The 23,910-nt window shown below is 44.8% G+C and overlaps 1 protein-coding gene and 2 long non-coding RNA genes across 6 annotated transcripts; 1 reads left to right on the top strand and 2 right to left on the bottom strand.

Annotated features, from left to right (window-relative positions):
- Positions 1–7,179: 7,179 nt before the first annotated feature.
- On the bottom strand, positions 7,180–8,213 carry LOC112886562. Its single transcript, XR_003227399.1, has 2 exons — positions 7,866–8,213; positions 7,180–7,780 (listed from the first exon to the last, which is right to left on the bottom strand). It is a non-coding gene; the product is annotated as an uncharacterized LOC112886562 (long non-coding RNA).
- Positions 8,214–8,230: 17 nt separating this feature from the next.
- Positions 8,231–9,608, bottom strand: LOC112886561. 2 transcript variants are annotated; one of them, XR_003227398.1, is made up of 3 exons: positions 9,393–9,608; positions 8,753–8,882; positions 8,231–8,618 (listed from the first exon to the last, which is right to left on the bottom strand). It is a non-coding gene; the product is annotated as an uncharacterized LOC112886561 (long non-coding RNA). The 2 variants fall into 2 exon arrangements; XR_003227397.1 differs by having other exon boundaries at positions 8,231–8,445.
- A 330-nt stretch (positions 9,609–9,938) lies between these two features.
- On the top strand, positions 9,939–15,458 carry LOC112883777 (paramyosin-like). 3 transcript variants are annotated; one of them, XM_025948991.1, is made up of 6 exons: positions 9,939–10,053; positions 10,732–11,121; positions 11,635–12,221; positions 12,306–13,561; positions 13,839–14,045; positions 14,907–15,458. In XM_025948991.1, the coding sequence occupies exons 2-6, from the start codon at positions 10,778–10,780 to the stop codon at positions 15,219–15,221; spliced, it is 2,709 nt and encodes a 902-aa protein (XP_025804776.1). In that variant the 5' UTR covers positions 9,939–10,053; positions 10,732–10,777; the 3' UTR covers positions 15,222–15,458. The 3 variants fall into 3 exon arrangements, with proteins under 3 accessions (XP_025804776.1, XP_025804778.1, XP_025804777.1); XM_025948993.1 differs by having other exon boundaries at positions 10,006–10,118; XM_025948992.1 differs by having other exon boundaries at positions 10,032–11,121.
- The last annotated feature ends 8,452 nt before the right edge of the window (positions 15,459–23,910 follow it).

The raw sequence follows: 23,910 nt of genomic DNA, 5'->3' as shown, positions 1-23,910 counted from the left end.
ATGGAGATGGAGACAGTATAGTGGGCCGGAAGGGAGGAGATTGGCAATCTGTTATGTGTTTTTTTTTCATTTTTGAATTCATACATATGGTGTATATTGTATATATAAGAAATTTTGCTCAAAATAATGAGTATTCATTTGAATACCCTTAAATTGAAGTGGCCCCGCCCCTTGCAATGGCGGTTTCATTTCAGTAATGATACTGATATTCAAAAGTTCCTGGTATTTCCATAGAACATTCTAAGCAACTTCCTTTTTTTCTTGAAAAGCTAAGCAACTTCGTTTTAGGAAAACAGAGCAATAGTAGATTATTCTTCTTACAAGTAAAACTAACAGAATCTTTGAACATATTCATGTCGAGCTGATTGAAGCTGCCCCTGGGCTTGGAATACATTTCAGCCAGCAATAGTCCTGTTGAACTTGATTTTAAATTAGTATACATTATTAAAGGTCAAGTTTTGAAATTAACCCTTGACCATTTCAGCCAACAATTGACCTTTAAATTTCACTGTCCTGAAGTTGGAATGCATATTCATCAATTGTTTTTTTTCTTCTGAGAATTGAATTTTGGCCACAGCTCTCTGTTTGAACCGTAATTTATCAGAAAGTGTGTCATAAGGACATATATCGTCTGCAGAAACTAGAGTTATCTTATTTTCTTTTGCAAACTGAATGTCCTCGTAACAATAGGGGTGGACTGTTTCGTTGCTGATATGAGAACTGCCACAATAAGATCGAGACAGTCCAAACTTCATATTCCTAATATTTTCTCTAGGCAGCTTCATATGAGAAAAAAAAGGAGAGAAAACAACAGGTCTTCTCATATAAGTTAGACTACCCACCATTGAAAAACATTTAAGGTTGGTCTCAAAAAAAAATTAAGGTACATATGTTCAAGTTGAAGCTGCCCTTGACTTTGAATGCATTTCATCCTATCTAGAAGTTTGAACTTGAATTCACTTAGTGTTATGTTAAGGCACTGATCAAGGGATATCAATTATCCCGTGCGATGTTCAATCTTGTCCTCAAATTCGATCAGGATAGCTGCCTGTTTGAGTTGAATTGTTCTGGGGTTGCTGACTAGATTCAAGAACGCATCATCAACAATGAATGAATTTTATTGTGCGCGTGCATATATAGTAAAATCCAACTCCATTTTAGTGGGAAAAGAGAATGCAAATCGAGATTCCTGTTTGCCAGTGCATGCAAACGTGAAGTCCGTTTTGATCAAATCCAGAGCTAGCTGTACTTCCTCAAAAGTTAAATCTTTGCATTGCTATGTGCCTTGCTTTGTCGGTCCTTTTATTTGTTCACTCTTACTGAAGCGTGTCCTACTGAAGCTAGCAGCTGACCGCACTGAAGCGTGTGATTAGTGAAAAATTCTACACAGGTGCTTATGTGAACATATATACTCTTTACTTTGTGCCTGTTTTAGGTATGAAACCACGGAAAAATGTGTCCTTTGTTTGTCCACTGATGTTGATGATGACACTGCTGATGTCGACCAAGAGTAGAATAAGGGAAAATATGCAGTCCAGGATAAAGCTGATTCGGGGATCCACCACCAACCACCCAAATATTCCTCGTGGGTTGTTGTATACTTGTATGACCTTCGGTCACTATTCAGACGACACCATTTCAAGTTGCCCTTCCGTAGGAGTAGGGCAACTCTCAACTTGCTCTTCCCACTACTCGCTGGTCGATTCAGTGCGAATCAATCGAATATTTATCCATCACGTGGAGTTCCTAAAACTCGCCAGCTCAATCAGAAAAGAAATGGCCAGTTTATTCCTGATCAAACATTATCTAGCTACCTGGCAGAACGGCTACAGATCAATACTGCAGTTCGGAGTCACGATCCGCATGAATCACATTGGTAGACCAACCGCTAAAGTAAAAGGCTCCACCTCTCTACATTAGCGACTCATACGAAAACAAGTTTTTGAAACTTCCGATACAAGCGTCCATAAAAGTTACAGAGATTTGCGATGCTCTTATCTTATGAGTAACCCGTTTGCTTTTCTTTCTCTGAGTGTGGATTAACATGAACTTTTGTGCAGTACCGAGTGCTGGTCTTTTCAAATTTAGACCATTCTCAAAATCAGTAGCCAAAAACTTCATAGCAAATGATACATACTCCATTTATCTTCATATTAGGTTTGTCCTAAGTCAAAGTTAGCTAGTTTGACCAAGTTTATAGAAAAATATAGTAATAACTATACTATCCAACATATGCACTGTCAACGTATATTTCATGATGGATCCAATGAAACAAATTTGGTATTATAAATATTATTATTTTTCTATAAATTTAATTGAAGTTGACCAAGTTTGACTTAGGACAAACCTAATACGACGTATAAATAAAAACAGGGGGATTAAAAGACTGGTAGCTGTCAAAACTATAGCCACAAAGTTTATGGGTTGATGGGGTCGAGGAACGGGATCGAGGAACGGGGTATGGTCCTTACGAGAGGTTTTTATAAGGTGGAGATCAAAATGACCCACATTCCCTAGGTAGAATCGGCATTTCCGGATCGGGGAACCATATCTTCAACCCCGATTTATATGACTACTCAAAACTGGCCTAGCGATGAGATGTATTCATCTGCAACGGGGCAGAAATTTTCTTTTTTCCTTTTTACATGTGGCTTGCTATCTTTGGGCTCTGCTTAGGTTTTCAAAAAAAATCTTTAGAGCTTTGGGCTCTGCTTAGACCTAAGCATTGGAGGAATAAGAAAGCTTAGCTTATTCCTCCCAACAGACATATATAGCTCAATGCACACGGACTTGTAAAGGGTGACGTTTTTTTTTCATCATCTTGATCGCTGCTGCGGCTCCCGCACAGCTTTATTTTCGTCCGGCCGCTATGGAATGTCGCCCGTCCAATCTGCTACGGAACATCGCCCATCTGATCTGTCCGTCGCCTCCTCTCTCTCCCCTCCCGCTTGCTGCCACCGTCGCCCCCAGTCCCTCACTCCGCACTCGCGCTGTCGTCACCCCGTCCCCCCTCGCCGCTGTCGCCCACCGCAAAAAGGCGCGTGTCACCCCTCGCCCCCTCCCCTCACCCCCACCCGCGAGCAGAGTAGTTTCCAGCCCGTGCATCGCTCCGGCCACTCTAGCCTCCCCCTCGCACTCGCCGACGCCACCGCGTCCCCCTCGCGTCACCTCCCCATCAAAGCCCAGGCCTCCGCGACACCCTGCTGGAGGTGCCTTGAGTCCGACGTGCTGCCTCCCCATCTCACAACGCACCGCCGGCCGCCTTCCCCGACAGCCATTAACTAGCAGCTCTCTCTACGACGGGCTTTTTATATTTTTGCAATTATTTCGATCGCCACTCATCCAAATATCACTTTTGCGGTTGCCCTTACAGAATTGCCACCGGAAGAGAAGAGATCTTACAAGTTAACAAAAATGCACGTTTTGCGTGCGTGGCGTGCCAGATCACGATGTCAGCGTGGAGGCACATTGCGAAAAGACAAAGCTACCCCCGCCCTGCTCCTTTTTTCTCCCTCTCCGATAGCTGGGTCTCGCAGCCCCTCTCACTGCCAGGTGGGCCCCACCTATCAGCTTCGTCTCTAAATCCGCGTGCGACTGTGAGTTCCCCTGAACTCGCTGGCCACCGCCGCTCCTGGCCACACCAACGCCAGGCCGCCGCCGTTGTGGCCGAGCCTCCCCTCGTCCCCCGCGCACTACAGCGGCCCCGTGGGGGCACGGGGGCGTGGCGCACAACACACACCTCTCCCGCACTTGTCACCGTTCGTGGCCTCTTCCCCTACTCTCCATCTCCACTCTAGCCTCCCTCATCGATGACATGTGGTTTCGATTGGCATTGCCCCCCTGATTTGATCCGGATATTTGCAGGTTTTGAGGATGGTGGGGGTCGGCTGGAGCCGCCGGCGCCGCCCGCGAAGGCCGCGGCGGGTTTGTCGCTGCGCAGGTTGAGGCCTCGGAGGGCCTTCGCCAAGCGGTCCTGGCCGACTGGGGGTTTATCGATGTCGCGGCTGGAGATTGGTGTTAATGCCTCCGATTCTCTAGGGTTTGTGAGGTGGCTGCTAAAGTCACTAGAGCCATTGGCGATGTAGATCCAGGAGCCGAAGACGAAAGTCACGGCTTCTTCCAGCGCGACGGTGAAGTTGAACAATGCCATCGAGCTCGCCAGGGGATCTTCGATGAGCACCTCTACCTGGCGCGCTAGCTGTTGGTGTTTTATCGCCAGGAAAATTCCCTAGAAGGCCCTCAAGCAAATGACGCTTACTTCTATGGCCCTTGAAAACTGAAACGCCCTTCTGTGGCCTTCTTTTTATTTTCGTGTCCTTCCATGGCCCTCCCGTTACATCCGTTAGGCCAACCTGTTAGGGTTTGAGGTGAGGAGCAAAAATTCTTGGACTGAAATACCCCCTGCCACTCCCACACACACCCCCGACCCCATCTCCCCCATCCTATCCTGTGAGCCCCTCGTCCTCTCCTCCAGGCGCGCGCGGAGGAGGATCTGCCCAGGGGCGCGGCTCGCGGAGGGGCCGGCGGCCAGGGGCGCGGCACGCGGAGGGCGGGCGTGGAGGGGCGGCGCGCGGAGGAGGGGCCGGCGCGCGGAGGAAGGGCGCGGCACGCGGAGGGCCGGCGCCCAGGGGCGCGGCGCACGGAGGGGGGGCACGGCGCGCGGAGTGGCCGGCTGCCCAGGGCACGACGCGCGGAGAGCCCATTTTTCTTCTTCTTGTGCTTCAAATGTAGGAAACATTGTGAACTCATCAGGGTCAAATAAGGAAGTTGCAGTTTTGCAGGGTCATAGAAGGAAGCGTGATTTGTTTGAGGGCCTTACAGGGGATTTCGCCCGGGGGTACTATGGTCTTTTCACAATCACTTAACTGGGACTTAACTGCAGATGTAACGGGAGGGCCGTGGAAGAGAACGAAAATAAAAAGGAGGCCACAGAAGGGCGTCTCAGTTTTTCAGGGCCATAGAAGGAAGCGTCATTTGCTTGAGGACCTTCCAGGGAATTTTCCCTTTATCGCCAAGCCCACCGAGAGATACCTCCGAGGTGATAGATTGTAGGAAGGATGTCGCTGAGATCAGGAACTCGAAGGTGTAAGGAACACAAGGTTTAGACAGGTTCGAGCCGCGATGTGTGTAATATCCTACGTCCTGTATGGTGGTTTGTATTGTTTTATATTGGTTATGCTAAAGCTATACTTTGGAGAGGATCCCTACCCACAAATATATAGTGTGAGAGACAGTTATATAAAATCCAAGAACCATGCTAGCTTACGAGCTAGCCAAGCACTAGCAAGCAGGTGTCTAATATGTGTGATGGGCGAGTGGCACCAGACCCCATCATGCGTGCAGCGTTACCTTGAGTATGACTGTAACAATGCTCTCATCCAATGAATGGAATCCCTTGTCAAAAAAAATACTACTTGGGTAGTTTTTTTTATACTAACTAGTTCTACTCGTATCCGAATAATTTATAACAGTTATAAGTTATAGAATATATTTTATCCTTTATTATGAAATATTCTATGCTATATGCTTGATACCGTGGCTCTGGATCTTACAAAATTTAGTTGTAAAAGTTGGACCAATTGTAATTGTTCGAAAGATTTAGGATCTTACAAAATTTAATTGTAAAAGTTGGAACAATTGCAATTGTTCGGAAGATTTATAATTGTTCCAGCTAGATGTTTCAGGAGGTGCTGCTTGGAACATTATGTAAATTTCCAAAAAAATATTGTGGAACAAATAAAAATATTCCAATAAAAATATTGTTCTAGGACAAAAAAATCTGAGAACAAAATAAAGTGTTTCGTGAAGGAAAATATTCTCAATGAAAAAAATTGTTTTGAGAACAAATAAAAATTTTCTAAGCAAATAAGAAACATAGTAAATTTAGCAAACTCAAAATAGATTTATATGTGATCTTGTGAGAAAAATTGTACGTATTCAAATTATAATTTTAAATTAATCCTCAATATTAATAGGTTAGCATGAACCGTTGTGTACACATTGGATTGGCTGGCCACACCGTAGGGTCATTAGTGGGCCAAGGGCCATCATTGGGGCAACAAAAAAACACGAAAGCAGCAGACGAGGAATCCTCCGCGATACTATTTCACCGGTTACGGTGGGGTGTTTGGGTTACATGTCTAAAATTATGAAATTACCCCCATATCAAATGGACTCATGCACATCCGCAAAGGGTATTTTAGTCATTTTTTCAATTATTTCCCAAACGCAATACCTAGCATGCAAACATGGGAACGGGACAAAGAGCCTCATTGGTTTCCAAAATGTTGGCATGCTAAAATATCAACGAGCCCATAAATTTTTGGCACTCGTTTGGTTGAAAGCTAAAAACAGCCTATTTAACCAAGTGCTATTTTAAACTTGCCAAGATTTTAGTAAAAAAAAGTTACCATGCCCACATTTTAGCATACCCATATTTTCACATACAAATACTTTAGTATCCAACTAAGCAGGTCCAAATTCTTTATTTTCCAATCCCTAACCCACTTAATCATAACCTAAGAGTAAAGTGTACGTCCGGTCCTCGAACTAGACGTCATCCCGATCCCTAAACTTTCGAAATGCACATTTAAATTCTCGAACTTAGTGTGAATTTTGCCAGTAGATTCTTAGGTTACACTTAGATCCCCGAGTCCCGGAATCTTGTGACGTGTTAGAGGTTCCGAGGCGAATTCATTCCTGTTGGTTCTAGCCCGATGTCAGAGTGGGAGCTCGGTTTGCTGTCCTCGTTGCACACCTCATATATTTTGCGTAGTAGCTTGATCGTAAACCTTTGCTTTCCTGACAAAATGTAGAATTTGTACAGCCATTCTACCATCACTGTGACAGACATTTGTTTTGTCGTTCAAGATCTATCACTTGTCATCCATTCAAGGTTCGGAGGATCTAGATTCTATTAACTATTATTCTGATGGTAGTGAAAGAAGTATTGAGTCCTTCGAGATTCAGGTAATTCTGAGGCAAATCTGCATGTGCACTGAAACTGAACAATTGCGAAGAGCCCCCTTTGCCAAAAGCAAATAATCATTTAATAATTCAAATGAGTCGAGTTTGCAGATTCACACAACGAACATATCCCGGTTTGTCTCCCATTTCCTTTCTTGTTCTATATGCATTTTCCCATTTTTTTCATTTAATAACATGCATAAACATGGAAAATATGCACCACCTGTTTATAGCCAGTACCATTATTTCAATCATTGTATACATTATAGATTATAAGGGAGTACTGATAGTAATCATCAGGCAATGGAAACCACTTATACGACATCTTTGGGATGCCGAGGTGCATCGGATTCATCGTACAATGAGCATGGAACATCGCAAGAGAAGCTAAAGCATCGTTCGTCTAAGCATCTGTTTCTGGCCGGGGATGAGAATGACATGGACCTCCTGAGCTGCTTTGAATTGCCTGGTTCCTCTTTATTCCGCTTTTGACGACGGCTTCTGGATCTTGACGACCTTGTGCTGCAGGAACCAGAACTTCCCTTGCCCTCATCTCCTTATTCGTTTGATCCTCGATCCTAGGACGCCGAACCGCCAAATCCAACCCTCACTCCAGAACCAGCAGCGACGACTGAACCCTCAAAACCAGTCTCGAACAAAAATTCGTCTCGCGGACATGTCCCATGGATCCTTGATCCTAGAGCCACCGACGATCCAAGGACTCCCCTTCGATTCTCGATCCCGGTGCACCAATCACCCAAAAACCCGACGCGCAATCCAGAACCCCCCGCATCAACTCCAACAGGAACTAAACCTGAAAAAATATTCGTAAACCTCGACCCCTGGAGACTAGAGCAGCGGTGGCACGCGGCGGAGAAGAGAAGAAGCAAGAGGCAAACCTGCGACAGAATCCTAGGCGCGGTGCGGCCAAGGCGGTGTGGAATATGGATGGGGATGGTTCACAACGGTCGGGTCGGGTGGCCGTGGCATTTGATTAGCGCACACTAATTGCAGTTAACAGCTGCCGGCGGCTGCCTCATTTGCTGCTTTCCTTTTTGTAGCGGAAAAAAAAAGAGACGGAGGTTTTGAATTGGAGCGGTGAGCGGGTTGGTGGGCCATGTTTCCTTGTGGGCTGACCCGTTTAGGAAGCTGCACTTACTCGGCCATGGCTGATTGATGGTCCTCCACCACCGCGTCACCATGGAGGGGGACGCCGACGCAGATGAGCCGCCGTCGACGCTCATAGCGCACGGCATTAACTCCGTGTGTGGCATCCCGTTTGCTCCTCCTGTGCTTTTCCTTTTGTGTCGCACGTCCTTTCGTTTCCCTTGGGCGCGGCGTGGCAGCTGGGGGTTGTAGGTCGGAAGCGGAGACAACAGCTCCACCCGGGATTTGGAGCCGGATTGCGGATTCCTTCGCGCTCCAAGCTGCAAGTGCACATCTTCTATCCAATGCTTCTCTAACTAAACGCTTCCTCTCCTGGCATAACACAAGAACCTTGTCATCTTCAAGCTTAGAAGGTGTCACCCCCATTTTGTGGAGAAGCAACACTCAAAGACTCACAAACAATACAAGGACATGACAGTGTGAGGCCACCCACTGACGATTTGCAGGTGACGATATTTGTGTGATGGAGTTTTCCATGTCTGATGCTACAAGAGTTTGGAATCAGTGAATTGCCAAAGTTAAACCATATGCCAGAAATGGCAAATCAATAAGGTTATTACAACCATTAAAGTAAAACGCCTCAATAATATGATTTCCTTAATAAGAAGGAAGGATTTACCCCAAGGCCATCAGTTGGCCAGTTGATTCCATTTCATGTTGTTGCATCCTCTAATTTTCATTTATAATTTTGCCGGTAAAGGCTCAAGATAAATGGACACCTTCTTTTTAATGAAATGGACACCATATTTCTGCAACGAAATATGACATACATAGAGTTAGCTATCCACATTTTAGTTGTAGCATAGCTAACTATTAGATTAAAAATGGGCATAGTAAATGGCGTCACGGTTCACGGATCAAGGTGTGCACAAAAGAAAAGAAAATAAATAGGTGTTATATGCACAAATATAGTAATTAACTCACCAAACATCCACACAATATGTCCATGATTAGGCTAGGTACAATAAAGACATGGTCGAATTCTTTAGCAAATCAGCCCAAGAACAAAAAAAAAAGTGTCAAAACCAGAGTCCAGATTAAAGGGCTACACTTTTGCTTGCTCTATGGGAAAAGTAAGGTAAATCACTTCCATTGTGGCTACTGAACTCGAACAAGCTGACCACTCTGTCATTAGCAGTAGTGCTAGTTCGCAGGAGCAACCACTCCACTTGTAACCAATCCGACGGCCGGAACAAGCACAGTTAGGATAAGAACAGTTCGTCCAAACAAAACCCACAACAAACCTAGAAAACCTTCACCTTTTTTATGGTAGTGGCTTGGAGCGCAAAGGAATCTGCAATCCGGCTCCAAATCCTAGGCGGAGCCGTTGTCTCCGTTTCCAACAGCTCCCCGCTGCTACGCCGCGCCCGAGGGAGATGAAAGGACGCGCGACACAAAAGGAAAAGCAGAGGAGGAGCAAAAGGGATGCCACACACGGAGTGCGGAGGACGGCGCCACGCCATTGCTGTGGGCTATGAGAGTATCTGCGTCTGCGTCCCCCTCCATGGTGATGGTGGTGGAGGACCATCAAACAGCCATGGCCGAGTAAGTGCAAATGTGTGCGTGTGTGGGCCCTGCGACGGAGAGCACCCTATGGAACGAGGACCCAACTAGCCCATCAAACCCATCTCGCATACTAAACGGGTCGGCTCACGAGGCAACATGAAGCCCATGGGTCCACCTCCTCCTGCTCCTCCTTACGAGCCCACCAACCCGCTCGCCGCTCCAATTCAAAATCTCCGTCTCCTTTTTTTTCCGCTACAAAAAGGAAAGCGGCAGATGAGGCAAACGCCGCCAGCTGTTAATTGCAATTAGTGCGCGCTAATCAAAGGCCACAGCCACCCGACCCGACCGTTGCGAGCCATCCCCATCCATATTCCACACCACCCTCGCTGTGCTGCACCTGGGATTCTCTCGCAGGTTTGACTCTTGCTTCTTCTCTACTCCGCCGCGCGCCGCCACTGCTCCGGTCTCTAGGGGTCAAGGTTTGCGAATTCTCGTTCGGGTTTAGTTCCTGTTGGAGTTGATGGGGGAGGTTCTGGATCCTGCGTCGGGTTTTTGGGTGATTGGTGCGCCGGAATTAGGATCGATGGGGAGTCCTTGGCTCGTCGGTGGCTCTAGGATCAAGGATCGATGGGACATGGTCCGTGAGATGAATTTTTGTTCTAGACTGGTTTTGAGTGTTCAGTTGTCGCTGCTGGTTTTGGAATGAGGATTGGATTTGGCGGTTCGGTGTCCTAGGATCGAGGATCAAACGAATATCGTTGCCTTTTTCTGGTGTGTTGGTGGCCGTGCGTGTAACTTGTTCGACTGATTTCTTACTAGAGGTACTATGATACGGGGATGGACCACGTGTGCGTTTCAGTTGGAAGGTGACAGCTAGTTCAATTCCTGGCCAAGGATACATGGAATTACTGAAAAAATTCTTCTTCATTCTCAGTTTCTTTTCTATCTCCCGATTCTACCTGCTAATATTTTTTTTAGTTTCCGGCTACTTTGTGAAGAAAGGATTTGCTGTCTTATTATTCTGATGTACACCCTTGCCACCTAATGTGTTTCATAGTTTACTCTTTGCTCACCACGATCTAATCTATGCAGGGACTCAATTTGTGGGGAATCTGTGAATCTTTCATGCGTCTGAAACATGAGAAGATTCTTTTTCTTTGGGTCCTCCGCTGCAAATGCAGGTGAGGAAAATGGGACACCGGGCAATGATAGCAAGACCAAGCATAAATATACACTGGAGGCAGGAGATGAGGGCAAGGGAAGTTCTGGTTCCTGCAGCACAAGGTTGTCAAGATCCAGAAGCCATCGTCAAAAGCGGAATAAGGAGGAACCAGGCAATCCAAAGCAGCTCAGGAGATCCATGTCATTCTCATCCCCGGCCAGAAACAGATGCTTGGACGAACGATGCTTTAGCTTCTCTGGTGATGTTCCATGCTCATTGTATGATGAATCCGATGCACCTCAGCATCCCAAAGACGCCGTGTAAGTGGTTTCCATTGCCTGATGATTACTATCAGTACTCCCTTATAATCTATGATGTATACCATGATTGAAGTAATGGTGCTGGCTATAAACAGGTGTTGCATATTTTCCATGTTTATACATGTTATTAAATGAAAAAAAGGGAAAATGCATATAGAACAAGAAAGGAAATGGGAGACAAACCGGGATATGTTCGTTGTGTGAATCTGCAAACTCGACTCATTTGAATTATTAAATGATTATTTGCTTTTGGCAAAGGGTGCTCTTTACAATTGTTCAGTTTCAGTGCACATGCAGATTTTTCCTGGCATCTATCATCTGTGCTAGATGTGATTGCATAAAAATTACGTTCTTCCATTCTCACCCAAATATATATTCTTGTGATTGAGTTCCACTTTAACACTAGCATCTTTGTGGCAAATCCCATTTAGATCTGAAGGCCTTGTGTATCATAGCTCATTTTATTCATCATGTCATCTGAGAAATGATTTTAACAGTAATTTTAACTTGCAGTCCCAACATGTGGTCACCAGAAAGAAATCTAGTATTGAGAGAATATGCAATAAAGATCCCTAAAGAACATTCTGCCATGGAAAATGATTCTCCTCGTTCAAGATGTTGTTCATGCTCAGCAGGGCACTCTCCTGTTAGCTCTCCCATTGCTCTTCGATGCAGGCCAACAAGAGTAAGCAATTTATTAAACAAGAATGAAGTACTAGATCGATACATTGATAGAGTGCATGAAGATGCAACGGTAAATGAGAAACAGAAGCAGTACTCCTCTGCCATATCTATGGTTTCTAATTTGGGAAGGCCACCTCGACCCCAACCAACAGTACCATCTATACCAAAGTCAACAAAAGATACTACAGAGAGCTACCTAGATGTGGACTTAAAAGATGCCTGCCTTCGGCAAATTGCTCAAGAAGGTAGGGGAGATACCTGCAAGATTACAGTTATGTGCAATGCAGGTAGAAACCACATAAGCATGTCGGATGCTTTTGAGAGAGAAAGTACTACTTCTGTTGAAGATATTTATGAAGATTTTCCAGATGTGAGACCTCCAAGTGTTATTTGTCCCTCCACTTCTCCTACTTCAGGTATGATCTCAGGACTCTTCCATTCAATGAAGATTCATGGTTTTGTGATGCTTCTCAATATTTTCACGATGGATTTTGCATTAGGGGAGGAAGAAACTGATGACATGTTGCTTCATAGAGCTAAAGAAGTTGAGTCAAGATTTATTGTTCCTTGTGGAGAAGAATATGAATTCAGCATGCTCAGAGATAAGCGAATGAGCTCAAATGACATGCTTCAATTGATCCAGCAATTGACAGAAGATAGGAAACAATTAGCACATGAACTGTCTTCACAGATCAAGGTGCGTGTTGCAGAAAGATTTTCTGCCAAAGAGCAATACAAGCAATTAAAGAAAGAGTTAGATACCAGAACTAGGAGGCTGGAGAAGGAGAAGAGTGAAATACAAACTACACTTGAGAGAGAGATGGACAGAAGGTCACATGATTGGTCTGTCAGACTTTCAAGATTTCAATCTGAAGAAGAGAGACTACATGGACGGGTGAGAGAGCTTGCAGAGCAAAATGTCTCATTTCAGAGAGAAGTTACTTTTCTAGAAGCAAACAAGGCTGAAGCTTCAACTAAAGCTGCAAGTTTGGAAGTGCAAAACAGCAAACTAAATGATGATCTAGAGAAACTCAGAATGGAGCATGAGAAGCTCCAAAATTCCTCAGTAGATTTGCATGCTCGTTTTGCTGAGGTCGTGGAGGAAAGGGACCACATCCGGGAATACTTGAAGGACAAGGAGGGAGAGAACAAAGCATGTCACAAAGTGATTGCAAGACTACAAACAACATGTAACGAACTGGAAAGGACAATTACAGGCCTGAGACAAGGATGTACAGCTGAATTAGATAAGAAATTTGTTGAGTGCGCCAGTGATAAAACTAGGAAATTGCAAATGGAACTTATTAGACTGACAGGGGTGGAGCAAAAGTTGAGAGGGGAAATTCGATCATGTCATCTTGAAGTAGAGTCCCTCAGACAAGAGAATATTACACTCTTAAATCGTATGCAAGGTGCTGGAAATGGAGCAAGCTTCTGCTCAATTCGCCTTGACCAAGAGCTTCAGGCTAGAGTGGCCAGTTTACAGATGCAAGGCTTGTCATTACTTGATAAGATTAGCCAACTTTGCACCAAATTGTTGGATTTGATCAAACACAAGAAACATGAAAATGAATCTTTCAGTGGCAATGATGTGTTAACAATCAGTGATTACACTTTTGAGTACCAGAGCATCAAAGGAGGAACTGAAAGTCTGAAGCGAAGTTTGAAGACAATCAATTATGTACTAAGTGAAAAGCTAAATGTACAACAAAAATCTGGTGAGATTGCTGGAAGTAGTCCTTCCAGGGAGCAAATGGTGAGCTATTTCTGGTACAAAAGGACTTTTGCTGTTTGAAGTAAATTAAAAAAGCTGTGACAGGAAAGTTTCTCCATAAGTATATTTCTGGATAGTTACGTGTTCTATAGAACGTGCTTTCCTGAAACTTCTACAATAAGAATTTAAATAGGATGCCTATAGTCCACTTAGTAGTGATTTAAAATTTTATGAAAAGTTGAAATGGTTTAATGGTTTTAGTAATTTAGTTTCTTAAGCATATTTCTGTCACCACTGAATAACTTCCACTCTTATGTAGGATGATTTTGAACTCAAGCTGAAAGAAGAGGCTATGCTGAGCAGAGTACTAAAAGAGGCAGTCTTGTCAAAGGAACTTGACATTGAACAACTGGAAGCGGATCTAGCATCTTCACTTCGTCTCCAAGATGTTATGAGAAACGAGATCCAGAGAGTTCAGGATGAACTTTCTTGCATCACCCACAAGGCTAAGCAGTTAGAGCTTCAGGTAACATCACATACTTACTCCACAATAAACCAACAGTTCAATATCTTTTCTCTGATCAAAGTAGGATTTTGATAATGATTTCCCGTTCATCATGTATTACTGTGAAGTTGTCTGGTGTTAGCCTTGTAATATTCTGGTTTCAGTATATTTCAAAATACTTATAAGCAGGTAGGTTCTTTTGCTGAACGACTTGGTTAGAGGACGGGAGATTTAACTTCCATCTCATTGGTCTAAAAATTTTCTGTTAACCGTACAAATCCATTGTGCTACTCATTACTTTTCATATTTTGACATCTTTCTAAGAATCTAGGATAAAATGTGCCCAAGTCGAGATTTAGTCTACTGTGGATGTTCTTCCAATAAGCTTTCTTGTTTAGGATCTTGATCGTCAATCAGATGTTTTGTTGAATGTTTCCGGAACCACTTCTAATCTTAGGATGATGCGAGGTAGCATATAAAACAATATATTGTGGTTTTAGAGGCGTCTGGTCAGCAAGTATTCATTCCAGGGATCATCACTGCTAGTCGTAAAAGAAAGGAATTCCTGAGAAGAAACCAACATAAAGTAGATATTTGTGTACACTAAGTGGATTGTGCAGCAATTTGCCGAGATAGGCAGCAATTGACCACCAATCATACTGTTGTGGTCATTCTGGTACCATCCGAAAAGGCATGATTCTTGAAACAGGTAGTCTAATACTCTAGCATGTTGTTCCATGTTAGATGCTATATATCCATCTTAGATTTCAGCTTCATGTTCATATGATAGTTTTTCTCGTGGTCCTTTACCTGAAGTGCTTTTTTGATCATCGACAGTCTATATGCTCCATTGTTACAAATTTAGTGCACTGCACTTTACAGGTATCCAAGAAGGATGAAGCAATGAATGAGATACAACAGGATTTCCAAGAATATGCAAAGGAGCTTGCCGCTCTCCGCAGGACTCTAGAAACAGTGACCGAGGAGAGGGACCTGTCGTGGCAGGAAGCAAAGCAGCTGAGAAGAAACATCAGCATCATGCAGAATGAGGTGGTTTCACTGAAGAAGAAGATCGAAGCCCTGGACGAAGACATACTTCTCAAGGAGGGGCAGATCACAATACTGCAGGACAGCATCGAGAAGCCATTCGACATCATCTGCAGCCCCAGGTCGATGAGGGAGTTTGGCATGGAATGAAGTGTGTGACGCCAAGAACATTTTGTTTTTTACAGCATGCATATGATCCTTTGAGATATTATGTTTATTTCCTTAAAGACAGATGCTTGTGAATAGGTCGTTCATAAGCTTCTACAGTGTCTACGTGCAGTACACCATAGTGGCTTGTTTTGCTACTCAGTGGCCCGGTTTACACCATTTGTAAAGCGTGCATAACATGGGATATGTTAAAAAGTAGTCCTTGTCCTGTTACCGTCACTTGTCAGTAGCATTATAATATTACTGTCAGGATTTCATTTACTGATGCACGCTTAATGAACACGGTATGGGCCCGGCACACATCATGACCCTGATCGTCATTTCAAAGAGTGAAGCAAGATGGGTTAAATGGCGGTCCTGTGGAAATTATATGGGTTAAATGGCTTGTAAGAAGAATACCCCAAGTCATGGGTTTATGGGCGCTGTAGTCGCGGCTTCAGTGCATGTTGTCAAATTGCATTCTTCATCAATGCTGGGCCAGTGGCTGCCCTTATACAAAGTGTTGCAAATCTTCTTTGTTAGTTGTTTTCTAGCAATATGTATAGCCTGTCAAATTTATATTTCAGTTACTAAACGTTTAGTCTTACCTTTTGTTTTAAGAGGAGCAATGGGCACAGCGTCTTTAGCAAAAAGGATGAATAACAGAGAACGAAACTAGCTGCCCATTAGAGATAAAATTGAAGAAATGCTTCATCCCATAACTACACAATGCCACCGCTTCCTGATTGTCTCTCCAAATTTTCATCCTGGAGTTCCTTCCTAACAACTGAAACGTTGTTCCAACGACCAGCATCGGCATAGATGTTTGACAATGCTACTTTGGATGCACCATGTGTTTGGTCGAGCTTTTGGCAATTCTTCTGCAGCTTTCTCTCCTAAGCCTACATTACCTTGTTCCCTTGCTGCCGAAAGGATGCTGCCCCAAAGTACCATATCTGCTTTAATGGGCATCATCGTGACAAGTTGTTCTACCTCTTCCAAGTACCCTGCTCGACCAAGATCAACCATGCAACCATAGTGTTTAATTGTTGGTTGGATTCGAAATTCTCTCATCATGGGCTCGAATGTTGTTTTCCTTCAGCTACCATACCAGTATGACAGCATGCATTTAAAACGCCAATAAATGTAATTGAGTTGGGTCTAATGCCTGTCCTTTGTAATTGCGAAAACAGGTCAAGCGACATGTGTGCTTAACCATGGACAGCTAAACTGCAGATCATAGCATTCCAGGGAGAAATTGAAGAGAACTTATCACTGGCATGATTGAATAACTGCACTGCATCAGCAATGCTTCCATACTTGGCATACATATCGATCAGACCAGCATTCAGGTTATCCGTAACCCTGATTGATCCGTTGATTATAGTCATGGATCCATCTACTTTGATCCAATGTGCCAGATTCTGAAACTACTGATAAAGCACTCGCTAGTGTGATCTCATTTGGATCAACACCAGCATTCAGCATAAAAAAAAGAGCTGCAAAGCCAAGTCTGAACATCCATTCAGTACATATCCAGACATCAAAGTACTCCACGAAATGGATGCGGAGGGTTCGTCTGTGGTTCGGCTTGACGATTTGTTCAGGCCTTCCTCTTTTTAATTCGCTCGGCAGTAATAGTATTATGGGCCAATTTTCGAATGTTTTCTGCATACTGTAGCCAGATTGGGCCTAAGATCCGAGCCTGTCTTTGGGGCAATCAATGAGCTCATAAATCACTTTCGCTTGTGAAGTTCGGGGCACACTTCACGGAATAAATTTATGGTTCCACAATATGTCATTGCTTTTGAGGCTGACATGTAGGCCTAGGGCCCCATGTCATTCTACTCGCATAATGTGGATCATCCGCTATTCAGGGATAGCCAGCAGAGATTATAAGGTAGTGCCTCCGTTTCAAAATTCATAGGATTAAGTACCAAGAGATTATAAGGTAGTGCCTCCGTTTCAAAATTGACAGGATTAAGTACCACGGGTGCTCTAAGCAAAGTCTTCAAGAACTTAAGCAGGGACTAGCCAGCTGCTGCCAGGCGGTTTGGCCTGGAATTTTTTTTAAAAAAGGTTAAAAAAATTAAATTCGAAAAAAGGGTACCGTTTTGAAAATTTTCGAAAAATGGGTGCCTCCCGCCAGATCAACGGGCGGGAGGCGTGGGGCCGGAGACCTTCCGCCCATCCAACGGGCGGGAGGTCCCAAAATTTTTCCCAGGCCCCTCCCGAGGGTCTCTTCACGAATAAGAAATTTTTCCTATTCGCGAAGAGGGCCCTAAGGCATCCCGCCCGCCCAATGGGCGGGAGGTTTCCATTCTTTCTTTTTTTTGTTCGAATTTATGTTTTACAAACTATTTAAAATCATACTTTTTTCAAATATAAGATTTATTCGCCATACTCTTTTGTATACATATAAAATTTTAATTCAATTTTATGAAGAAGATTGTTATATCTAAAACTCGTATGAAGATGGTTAAACGATAACGTTTTGCAACGTAGAATCCAAATATTACGATAGTACGATACATCAACCTATTAAAAATAAAATAGTATCATACAAAAAACAGTTTAAATATATAGAGTCCACCGAATTAGGAGTATCTACTCCGCCTGTCCCGGTCATCGCGCTCTCTTGGTCCTCCCCCTAGTCCTAGGCCGTCGGCGTATGTGCCCCTCCGAGTACGTGAGTGCATCTGGAGCACGGTGAGGACGAGGCGGAGGAGGCGCCGGCGTGAACGGGTCATCCTGGGACTGTGGAGCTGGAGCGTCATACGTCTGGGAGGGACTAATGATGTCAGGCCCGGCGCCGCCGCCCACCAACTCCGATAAACTGACGGAGCCGCCGTCCCAGCCGTCACAGTCCGGCACACCGAACAGACCACCGTGTGCAGAAGCTCCCATCGACCAAGCATGCTGGGTATAGTCCTGAGAATACGGAGCAGCTGGCGTCGAACCCGATGGGAGAGGCGTTCCTGGAGCATAGGCGCCAAACGTCTGAGGCTCCATTCTTGCAGGAGGAGGCCCCATTGCCGTCGAGTGCATGACTATAAAAACAAACGAAATTAGTCGTGTAAATCAAAATTGATCCAAATGGCAATTATAAAGGACTTACAGCTCGAACTGGCGGCAGTACCGCTGGACGCTGCGTGCGGTGCTGCAGAGGTCGACGGGCCAGCTGTGTACATGTGGGCGGACGTATGAGATGAACTGGAGGCCCCCACGTCGTTTCTGCTGCAACACGTCAGTGCACGTAATGCTCGCGTCAAGTTGTCATGAATCCGACGAAAGCTCTCTTTGTACTATGCGTCCAGTACATGTACTCCACGTTCAAACAACGTGATCTGAGATGCAGCTTCAACCTCCGCGCAGTTGATCAGATCGATCTGCATGAGTAATGGGAAGCAGAGTAATATTATTATTGATTTTTTTAAAAAAAATATTCAATAATTGAAGTTGCGAAAGACGTACGCGCCACGCTGTGTCTAATCACGGTACAAGGGATACGTGTCCGAGATGGCCGGCGGGTGCTGATGCTCCGCGTCATCGATACGTGAAAGAGCGACGTACGGACGCGTGCGAGTGAGGTACCAGCGGACGTATGCGCCGTAAGACGCCTCTGTGTGTGGCTGCGGCTCGTCCCACACATCGTTAGGTGCATCTAGGCACTCTCCTACGTACTCCTGCAGCTTGACAACACAGTTGACTTTGTTGGCATGATATCCCTGCGTGAATATCTGTTGCAAACATTTGGAAGACAACATTATTTCATGATAACGGTTATATAATTAATAGAAAATGAGTTATCACAAACTTACTCGTGTACGCTGCGCGGCACGGGCTGGAACGCTCGGGGTAGGAGAGGGAAGTGCTGTTGTCGCCCGAACTGCCTCATCACTCGCTCGACGCAGTACGGCTCCACGACAATATCGAACACTAGGTTCTTCTTTGTGAGCCGGTATGCCTCGTCACGCATGCAGAGGGAGGACAATCCGTGCGACGCACGTGTCTGCACAACCGCAACGGTGTACGGGGTCCAGATGACATCATGTGGCCGCATCCGATCAAATTCGGACACGAACTGCGGGTATGCTTTTCGGACCTGCCAATGTGCCCAGCTCATCTGCAAAATTACACAACTCGGTACTTTACATATACAGAAATGTACAACAGTAAATTAAAGAGCTTACCCGTCGATCGGTCCAAAGCGAACCCATCGGGGGGCTATCCTCGTGCCACAGCCCATACATCTCGGGTGGATAAAGCTCCTCGCTGATTAGGGGGCGTGCTATGGTGAATCGCTCGTACGACCATAGCTGCAGTAGAAGTGGACAGCCTGTGATGACAACGGTCCTCTCCGTCTTGAAATAGGCCTAGCAAAGGCCTCGGTACGTGGCCCGGCTCCACCCAGGTACCTGGCCCGGCTCCGCATCCGCAATCATGCGCGCGTACTGGATGAGAACCTTGTCCACATAGTTGCCGCTAGAGTTGCAGAAAAGAGCCCAGTCGAACAACCACAACAAATATGCCTCCAGGCAGCGCGACACCTCGTACTGCCCAGCCAGAGGGTGGAGATCCTGAGCCTGAAATATATTTGTTCAATGCTTAGAGGTAGTCACGTATGATTCAATTAAATTAATTAAAAATAATTGTACGTACCCTATATTGTATTACCCAACCCTTGGCTGGGCCGGGCGCAGGTACATGCAAAAAATATGGCGGGTTCACTGGAGCAAACCGCTCCTGAAGCTCCGCCCTCCAGGTAGGTGGCACGGCAACCGGACCAACAGCTTCATCCGCAATGGGAAGCCTGAGCAGGTATGACACGTCCTGCAATGTGGGGGCCATCTCCCCGCACGGCAAGTTGAACCTGTGCGTCTCCGGACGCCACCTGTCCGCCAACGCCGCAAGTAGAGAGCGGTCCAGCTGCATCCGCTTCTTGGCGCCACCGTCTTGGCCGTCGCCAGCCTGAAGCATACGTGCGAGTGGCAGCAAACCAGCCTCACGTAACCTGTATATTTTGCATTATGGTTACAATTAACGTACAAACAATACATTCATTTCGTAAAAAAATACAAAGTATTACCTGTCAAGCCAGTGGTCGTCCAGGTGCAACAACTCCTTTGCTACACGAAGGCGCAACTCGTGAAGCTGCTGCCCCTCCACCGCTGCCAGGTACGACCTGTGCCGTTCGTCGGTGTTCGCGTCAAGGAGCTTCGGTGTCTGCGCCATATCTGCATGAAAAATATAACTACCCTAAGAAATATATCTAAAAACTATTAAAAATACTAAAAACTATTCAAAATATAACTATCCTAAGAAATATTCCTAAAAACAATTGAAAATACTAAAAACTATTCAAAATATAACTACTCTAAGAAATATTTCTAAAAACTATTCAAAATACTAAAATCTATTCAAAATATAACTACCCTAAGAAATATTTCTAAAAATAATTGAAAATACTAAAAACTATTCAAAATATAACTATTCTAAGAAATATTTCTAAAAACAATTGAAAATATTAAAAACTATTCAAAATATAACTACCCTAAGAAATATTTCTAAAAACTATTGAAAATACTAAAAACTATTCAAAATATAACTACCCTAAGAAATATTTCTAAAAACTATTGAAAATACTAAAAACTATTCAAAATATAACTAACTTAAGAAATAGTTCTAAAAACTATTCAAAATACTAAAATCTATTCGAAATATAACTACCCTAAGAAATATTTCTAAAAACTATTGAAAATACTAAAAACTATTCAAAATATAACTACCCTAAGAAATATTCCTAAAAACTATTAAAAATACTAAAAACTATTCAAAATATAACTACCCTAAGAAATATTTTCTAGATTATAGTTATTTTCAAGTAATTATACGACTATAACGAGAATATACCTCCAAACCGACGTGTGAATAGGGCTTCACCGCTTGCTCTCCTCTCTTCCTCTCCTCCCTTTCTTTTTTTTTTTCTGATTTTTGCTGAATAATATGGGAATTTGGGGGTAGGTGGGGGCTTATATAGTGGTAGTGGAATGTCCCGCCCGTTGGGCGGGCGGGATGGCCCTTGGGGGACCCCCAGCCCGTTGGACTGGCGGGATGACGCAGCGGCCGCGTCAGGAGCCTCTTCGCGAATAAGAAAAGTTTCTTATTCGTGAAGAGGCCCTCGGGAGGGGTCTGGGAAAAATTTTGGGACCTCCCGCCCGTTGGATGGGCGGAGACCAACGGGCGGGAGGTCTCCGGCTCCACGCCTCCCGCTCGTTGATCGGGCGGGAGGCACCCATTTTTCAAAAATTTCCAAAATGGTACCTCTTTTTTAAATTTAATTTTTTAACCCTTTTTAAAAAAATTCCTTGGCCTACCGAGGCGGAGGCACAGCAAGCACCGGCCTATCAACAAAGGACACCGTCGCAGCCCAGCGGTGACCAAGCCTGAGGCACGTAGACGCCCTCCTGACTCACAATGTTGCCACGGGGTCGGGAGGCCCGAGCCGACCCCGGGAAGGAGCCCGACCTCAAGATCCCCTGAGGAAGGTGCAAGAAAGCATTAACTCTACTGGATTCGACAAAACGTGCATGTGCACCCCTCGCCCGACAGCCGGGGTTGAGGCGCCACCTACGGATCGGAGGATCGGTGGGAGCACCTCCGGTTAGCCGGGCCATCGTGACGCCACGACAAGCACGGGCGCCGGCAGCGCCCCCCTTCGTTAGCTTGACGGGACCATTCGTACCGGGTCACCCTCTGCCATCAGGCGTAGGGAGAGGTAGGCGCGCCGAGCTAGCGGGCCTGCCGCAAGACCCGACGGCAACGATATCAGGGGCGCCCGACCTCCCGACCATCACGAGGGAGGTTGGCTCTACCTACTAGAGGCCCGCCCCGGCACGTTAGGAGGGGCGTGCCGCAAGTACGACGGCGCCATCCCCTGCCACGGGGATGGGGAACAGGACCAAGGGCGTGTCAGGCAACGCCGCGGACCGGGCGAACGAGACTTGCTTCGGGAAGAGACGGGGCACGTTCAACCGAGGGCGCCGGACGGGACACATGGGATGATGACCTTAGGGGACAAGGCACCCCTTCTCTCGCGCATTGTAGCCCAACCCACTAGACATATAACGCGGAACTGAGACATATAAGGCGGAGCTGAGCCTTCTCTCACGGACTCTTGAACTCAACACACCCACATGCACCGCTTGCAAGCACCCATCATTCGAACGTTAGGAGCACGAAAAACACCACCCCATACTAGACGTAGGGCATTCGCCCGAACCGGTTTAAATCCTTACCTTCGATTGTTAGCTATCGAGCCATAGAGAAGTACGGCGCAAATTACTAGCCGGTGATCAAAATACCGATAAAAATGTAAGTCATTTTGGTTTTTCTAAATTTATATTGTTTATTATGTACTTAGATATAATATATATCTAGATGTATAGAAAAATTATGAATCTAAAAAAAGTTAAAACGATCTAAATTAAGCAAATGCTGTAAACTGAGAATTGCAAATGAGCTGTCATCGGGCCGTGCCACGAGCCCCACGACCCACGGGTGGTGAACCCTCACCACCAAGGAAACCAAAAGTGCTTGTTGACCAGTTCCTACTGCACAACTCTACACGCAAGTATTCGTCAATAACTTCTCGTGGGGTATTATAGTATAGTATATCAGGGCAGTGCCTTGATTGCCAAGGAATGAAGCAACAATAAGAGAAGTGGTTGCTCATCACTGAACAGACGAGCCATGTCAGGGCGATAGTTTAGTTTAGGGAAACTAACTAGTACGAAAGAGAAAGGGCGAGCCTTAATAAGGTGCAGGCAATGTGCTCTGCAAGGTCAGTTAGCTTTGCATTCATAGCCAATTATAACTGATCGAGTGCGTCTCCTACCAATCTTACCACGCTCAGAATGGGAGTCGCATTTAGTTTTTTTTTTGGAGAATGGCCTGAATCTTGACGATTGATCATCTCAGTGGGGAGGACCCGTAATGTCAACCTCATTTTATAAGAAAGTTCGTACGGAAACATTTGCAATAGCAAGTGGATGGCGTACTGAAAGCTCGTCGTATGTAATGGTTGTTTCGTTTTTCAGTAATAATACTGAAGTTGGAACGCCAGAGGGATCGAGGCACTGAAAACGTTCCTGGTGTTTCCGTCGAACATTCTAAGCAACTTCGTTTTAGGAAAACAAAGCAATAGTAGATCATTCTTTTTACAAGTAAAACTAACAGAATCTTTGAAGATATTCATGTCGAGCTGATTGAAGCTGCCCTGGGCTTGGAATAAGTTTCAGCCAAAAAGAGTCTTGTTGAACTTGATTTTAAATTAGTAGTATATATTATTAAATTAAAGGTCAAGTTTTGAGAATTAAGCCTTGACCATTTCAGCCAACAATTGGCCTTTAAATTTCAATATCCTAAACTTGGAATACATATTCATCAATTGTTTTTTTCTGAGAATTGAATTTTGGTCATTTATCATCTCTCTGTTTGATCCGTAATTTATCTAAAAGTGTGTCATAAGGACATATATCGTCTACAGAAACTAGAGTTATCTTATTTTTTTTTGCAAACTGAATGTCCTCGTAACAATAGGGGTGGACTGTTTCGACGCTGATATGAGAACTGCCACAATAACATGGAGACAGTGAAAAACTTCATATTCCTAATATTTCCATAGATCATT

This window comes from Panicum hallii, chromosome 3 (genome assembly GCF_002211085.1).
Source record: "Panicum hallii strain FIL2 chromosome 3, PHallii_v3.1, whole genome shotgun sequence".
NCBI classification, from domain to species: Eukaryota; Viridiplantae; Streptophyta; class Magnoliopsida; order Poales; family Poaceae; genus Panicum; species Panicum hallii.
Note: the sequence above shows the minus strand (reverse complement) of the source record. Positions and strands in the feature narration are given on the sequence as shown.

Bases quoted from the DNA above. Each gene is read 5' to 3' on its own strand.
- LOC112883777 (XM_025948991.1), top strand. From the start codon at position 10,778: ATGAGAAGATTCTTTTTCTTTGGGTCCTCCGCTGCAAATGCAGGTGAG. The intron at 12,222-12,305 runs GTATGATCTCAG...ATTTTGCATTAG, and splicing joins CTCCACTTCTCCTACTTCAG to GGGAGGAAGAAACTGATGAC. The intron at 13,562-13,838 runs GTGAGCTATTTC...ACTCTTATGTAG, and splicing joins GTCCTTCCAGGGAGCAAATG to GATGATTTTGAACTCAAGCT.